General features: G+C 37.0%; 1 protein-coding gene across 2 annotated transcripts in view; it reads left to right on the forward strand.

The window, feature by feature from the left end:
- The window catches only part of LOC122347050 (transmembrane protein 131-like), a 26,439-nt gene that overhangs the window by 12,619 nt on the left and 8,336 nt on the right, over positions 1 to 5,484 (forward strand). For both annotated transcript variants that reach the window (XM_043242035.1, XM_043242034.1), the window contains 18 exons: positions 11 to 161; positions 244 to 300; positions 415 to 476; positions 711 to 819; positions 1,161 to 1,269; positions 1,350 to 1,503; positions 1,614 to 1,784; positions 1,892 to 2,002; positions 2,187 to 2,321; positions 2,900 to 3,004; positions 3,259 to 3,345; positions 3,707 to 3,859; positions 4,042 to 4,117; positions 4,218 to 4,332; positions 4,423 to 4,561; positions 4,644 to 4,753; positions 5,050 to 5,122; positions 5,306 to 5,457. In XM_043242035.1, the coding sequence (XP_043097970.1) occupies positions 11 to 161; positions 244 to 300; positions 415 to 476; positions 711 to 819; positions 1,161 to 1,269; positions 1,350 to 1,503; positions 1,614 to 1,784; positions 1,892 to 2,002; positions 2,187 to 2,321; positions 2,900 to 3,004; positions 3,259 to 3,345; positions 3,707 to 3,859; positions 4,042 to 4,117; positions 4,218 to 4,332; positions 4,423 to 4,561; positions 4,644 to 4,753; positions 5,050 to 5,122; positions 5,306 to 5,457 (2,069 nt within the window). The remainder of the gene's footprint in view (positions 1 to 10; positions 162 to 243; positions 301 to 414; positions 477 to 710; positions 820 to 1,160; positions 1,270 to 1,349; positions 1,504 to 1,613; positions 1,785 to 1,891; positions 2,003 to 2,186; positions 2,322 to 2,899; positions 3,005 to 3,258; positions 3,346 to 3,706; positions 3,860 to 4,041; positions 4,118 to 4,217; positions 4,333 to 4,422; positions 4,562 to 4,643; positions 4,754 to 5,049; positions 5,123 to 5,305; positions 5,458 to 5,484) is intronic.

Here is a 5,484-nt window from a genome sequence, read left to right on the forward strand (position 1 = left end):
TGTTCCATAGGAGATCGCTCCATTTGAGACGAAGGGTGTGATGAGAGCCAGCTTCTCTTCTCGAGACGCGGACAATCACACGGCGTTCATCAGAATTAAAACAAATGCATCCAATGAGGATGAGTTTATCATCCTCCCTGTAGAGGTTGAAGTCACCACAGGTCAGTTAAAATAACCTTTCTTGATAACATTTGATCAATATTCTGTAGCACCGACTCATAATTTGTTCTCTTTTTTTCCCAGCACCTGGTATATACTCCTCCACAGAGATGCTGGACTTTGGTACGCTTCGATCGCAAGGTGTGTTTTTTTTCCACCCACTTCATCTGATGGTAGTTTTGTAGGAACAATAAAATTGTTTGCATGATGCTAATCCTCTGCAAAACAAATCTCTGTGTCTTTTCAACTTTACAGATCGACCAAAACAACTGAATTTGCATCTGTTAAATTCAGGATCAAAAGATGTGTCGATCATGGTAATTTATGTTTTATTTACATGGCTGCTTTATACACTATCATTCAAAGGTTTTTTTTCTGATTATGGAGGCTGTGTTTGCTAAAATGTGAAAAATACAGTATAAATATTAATATTGTGAAATTACTTTATTTCCCCCAAAAAATGTTGAACTTTTTTCAAACTTTAATGGTTTTTTATTTAACCATGCAATAAAATAACACTTGTAATGCTTTTTGTGTTTTGTGTTGTATAGAGTGTTAGGCCAACTCCGTCAAATGAAGCGGTCACAGTTGAGTTCAAACAAATTACGCTAAAAGCTGGAGAGAGCCGATATACCAAAGTTGCAAGTATTAGTTTTGATGGTAAGTACTGTCACCTTTGAACTCTTATATAGATTATTCCATCACACACCTCTCTGTTGTGATTTGACAATTAGTAAATCGGGTTTTTATCAATAAGTCAAAAGTTCATAAAGTTTTTGTAATGACCATGTGCATGTTGATTAGTGCAAAGCCAATATTCAATGTAGGCCTAGTAATAACTTGGTCTGATGACATCAACGCAATCGATTCTTGCTTTGATGTCAAAGCTCTTTGATTCTTGATTTATTTTAAGACACCAGTAGTTATTGTTTTACATGGAATGAAATGTTTATTTACAGATATAACTACAGAAATGTTGTTGTTGTTGTTGTATGTTCCAGCTTCAAAAGCTAGAAGATCAGACCAGTTTTCTGGAAAAATAACAGTGAAGGCGAAAGAGAAAAGCTACTCAAAACTTGAAATCCCTTATCAAGCTGAGGTTTTAGAAGGGTAAGATTTCCAGTTTCACCAGGTTACCGAAATACAGTTTTGTAAGCAGCACAAAATGCATTTATGCTCACTGTTTCCAGGTATCTGGGCTTCGACCACACAGCCACTCTGTTTCACATACGAGACAGTCCCGTAGATCCAGTGGACAGGCCCATCTACCTCACCAATACTTTCAACTTTGCCATACGCATCCACAACGTGTCACTTCCAGAAGAAGCAAAGACTATGTTCAATGTAAGCAGTTCTTTATTTTCTTTCTAGCCTCTTGATGCGGGTAATTACTTTTCTGTCAGCAGAAAACCTCTTTATACTGTTGAATTAAAATATTGTTCGCTTTTTAACAGGTGCGTAATTTCAGCACACCAGTTCTTATCCCACCCCATGAGTCCCGCTATATTTTCTCCCTTCTATTTCGACCAGTGCGGCCCTCCATCCACATCGACAGCAACATTCTCCTCATCACTAATGCCTCTAAATTCCACCTGCCAGTAAGAGCCTACACAGGCTTCTTAGAGGTATGCTAGAATCAGCCTACATGAGACGTGTGTCACTAATGTAACCCAATTACGAATTTCTTATTTGTATAATTTAGTGACCATGACTTTGCTTTCTTACTCAACAGCCTGTTGTGCTTCCTCCCTGTCTTCGAGAGCACATCCTAGACTTTGGTGTTCTTAGTGCTACAGATGCCAGCAGTTTAGTATTTGTGGTGGTTAACAGCAATCCAATTGAGGTACAAGGTCATCATGTTCAGTACAGTGTGACATTTTGTCATTTGGAAAATAATAACAATTCTGTTAAAGCTTTTGAAACATTACTGAACAATGACGTTAGCTTGTTTTTTTCCCCTCTATAAACAATTGAAAGAGAATTATATAGATTATATACATTTTATAGAGTCTTCTCTGTCCTAACAGTTGGAGATAAAATCGTGGTTGGTGACAGGAGACAGTCTGTCAATGGAGTTGCTTAATACAGAAAGAGGGAACAGAAGTACGGCACTGAGCAGAACACAAGAGCTGCAGAACACAACAGCCGCCCAATACAAAACCGTAAGAGCATCTTTACCTTTATTCCTTACTACCTAAACATCTAGCATATCAGGGCCATTTGGACAGCATTACACAGTGATTAACTTGTCTTTATGCATTAACTAAGAATGATAATAAAAAAAACCAAAAACAAATCTATACTACACATTGCATTTTATAACCTTTATTTATGTAAAATTGTTGCAGATTTTATAGATTGAAAACATGACCCCATACATGGCTCTCTTAAATTGTACGAAATATAATGTAATATCTGCAGGCAGTCATTGGACTTCCGGTGGAATCTTTGTATGTCTGTACTTGTGGTAAAATTGCAGAAGTATTGCAAGATTTGTGGTTTTGGGTAATTGCAAGCAAAGACATTATTTTAGACATTTTTAAGTTTTGAAAGACCCATAGTAAGGCAGTGTAAACCGAGTGGGCCAGTTGACATAGAATTGTTTCAGTCAGACCAGTTAGTCTTTTGTGTACTTAACAATAAACTTGCACTGGTGTTTGTATGTGCATTTGTTTAGGATAAGCAACTACAGAACATACAGGCTTTTATAACTCCATACTGCATGTCTGTTTCCTCGCAGGTCATTTTAGCCTCAGGCTACTATGCAGCATTTAAAGTCACCTTGGTAGCAAAAGCTCTAGAGGGAATTTATGATGGAGCCGTACATATTACAACAGACTATGAGGTATGTGTTTCATCCAGAAAACACTTTTTCCTCTTGTGGTGGTGGTGGTGGTCGAAAAGAGGAATCTGTGAACCTGGAATATTGGAAATCTACAACACCATTGATAAATGGATAAATGTGTATGGTTTTTTATTTATTTATTTATTTTTTTGTAAAATAATCAATGTTTTCGTTTTTAAATCAGTTGTCACACAGACCCATTTACACAAGTATGAAAGTCTCATATTTTTAACTGTTTATCTGTCTGTTTTCAGATTCTGACCATCCCTGTAAAGGCTCTCATAGCAGTAGGAACATTAAGCTGTTCACCTAAACAAATCATTCTTCCTCCTTCATTCCCAGTAAGTAAAATCAGCTAAAATCAGTCTCTCTTTTTTATTTTCTTTTTTTCTTTTTTAGTTCTCATTGTCCTTTTCAAAAGTACTTACTTTTCTCTCTCTTTCTTGATTGATTTATTTTTATTAAATAATCATTGAAAATGACCTGCTCGATGAGATTTCAAAGGGATGAAGAGACATGTAATGTGAGCGTGTGTGATTCATCCCTGCTTTTACCCCCAGGCTCTGTTTGAACACCACTCCCTGTGTCCAGTACCATGTGCTAACATGACCTGTTTTGCAAACCACTGTTATTTTTAAACGACAACAGACCATTCATNTTTTTTTTTTTTTTTTTTAACTTTTTTTCTTTCTTTTTATGTAGGGAAAAATTGTTCACCAAGGATTCAGCATACAGAGTTCATTCTCACAGAAAGTAAGGCTTCAGCAAATTCGCTCTCTCACAGAAGACGTCCGGTTTTACTTCAAGCGACTTCGCAATAACAAAGTGGAGTTGGAACCCAGACGAAAGTCCAAGGTGCCAGGCCCAATTACAACACTATAATGCTATACTAAATCTGCCCTCCCTTAAATGCATCTGCCCACAGTTTGCTTAGTTTATTTGATGCTATAACAGTATTACAATGTAAAATAATTAATTTAGAAAATTTAAAACAATCGATTTATTAACTTGTTTGTTTTTTTTTCTTCCTTTTCCAGATAGCAAACATTTATTTTGATGCCAGCTTGCAGTGTGGTGATCACTGTTATGTGGGATTACCGTTTGTATTAAAATGTATGCTTTCTGTATCTCAAAGTCTTTTTCTCTTAATTTGCTTGGTTTTTATGCAAGTGTTTTTTATTAAATACTCCTTTTGTGCGCGTCTTCCCTGCAGCTGAATCCAGGCCCCATGGTTTAGTTATGCAGGAGGACATATGGGATGCTGATGTAGATCTACATCAGCGGCTCCTTAAAAGATGGCGAGAGCTCAAAGAGCAATCAGGCCTCGAGTAAGTCCAATACATCTTGCTTTAAAGCTATTTTAGATTACCATACAGTGAATGTATTGTGTCTTTGATGTGATTCTCTTGTTTGATTAGGGTTGAAGCTTTCTTTGAAGTGAACACAGATCTGCAGAAGAATGTGCAGGCCAAGATCTTAGCGCAGCTCACATGGCCCTTGCTGGTCAACTCATCACAACAGATTCATTTTCCTCTCACAAACACCAACAGCTCATCGGTGAGTGTATACAGGCTCACTTTAACACATTTTAGCATTTGTCTAAAGTCAGATATATTGACCTGAACGTGCATCTTTGTAGGAAGAGGAAGTTATTCTAGAAAACTCGGCTGACGTCCCAGTCTACGTTCAGGTTCTTCCTGTGGCGCTTTACCCGAATCCCTCAGTGTTCACAGGCAGACTTGCTGACAAGTAAGACACTTCCTATGCAATAAACATGTTCTAGATGTTATAGATCCCTGTAAATGATGTGATGTGTTTTCATGTATGAAGACCTATTTATATTGTCTGTGAGAAATAGCAAGTGTGATTATTATAAATACAAAATATAGCTAGATAATTTATTTGAGACAAATGTAGCTATCTTGAGAAAATCCTGTTTTTTTTCACACAACAATGTGTATCACAGAAAGTCTCAGGTTTTTTTGCATTATTGTGTAGCACTAATACCGATTTCATCTGATGTCTTTTTGCTGTTGTTCTTAAAGGTTTCCTTTAGGAAAGTTGTCTAACATCAACATTGACACGAATACACTAGAATTCCAGGTTTATAAAAATCACGTGAGTAGCAAGGACTTAAAATACGGTACCATGTTTTGTAACAGTGTAGTGACATTTTGTTGTTTAGTCGAATCCATGTAACTTCGTTCTTCTACTTTCCAAAATTTCTTTTCGTGATATCCAACAAAATTAAAAATTGCCGTACAGTGGTTGCGCTGCTAATAATTTCTGTATATCTGTCAGTCTTCAGTCATGAAGAGTTCCACAGGATTCGTTGAAGGTTTAAGTCGGCCCTATGTATACAACGTGCTTCTTATGCCTGGGGAGGTAAAGTCCTTCAACGTGAGGTTTAGACCCATCACCAATCACAGTGTCTCTTCTCTGCTAGTCGTCAGGTGAGATACGTTTGCCAAAATGAACGC

The sequence above is a fragment of the Puntigrus tetrazona genome, chromosome 6 (genome assembly GCF_018831695.1).
Source record: "Puntigrus tetrazona isolate hp1 chromosome 6, ASM1883169v1, whole genome shotgun sequence".
NCBI lineage: Eukaryota > Metazoa > Chordata > Actinopteri > Cypriniformes > Cyprinidae > Puntigrus > Puntigrus tetrazona.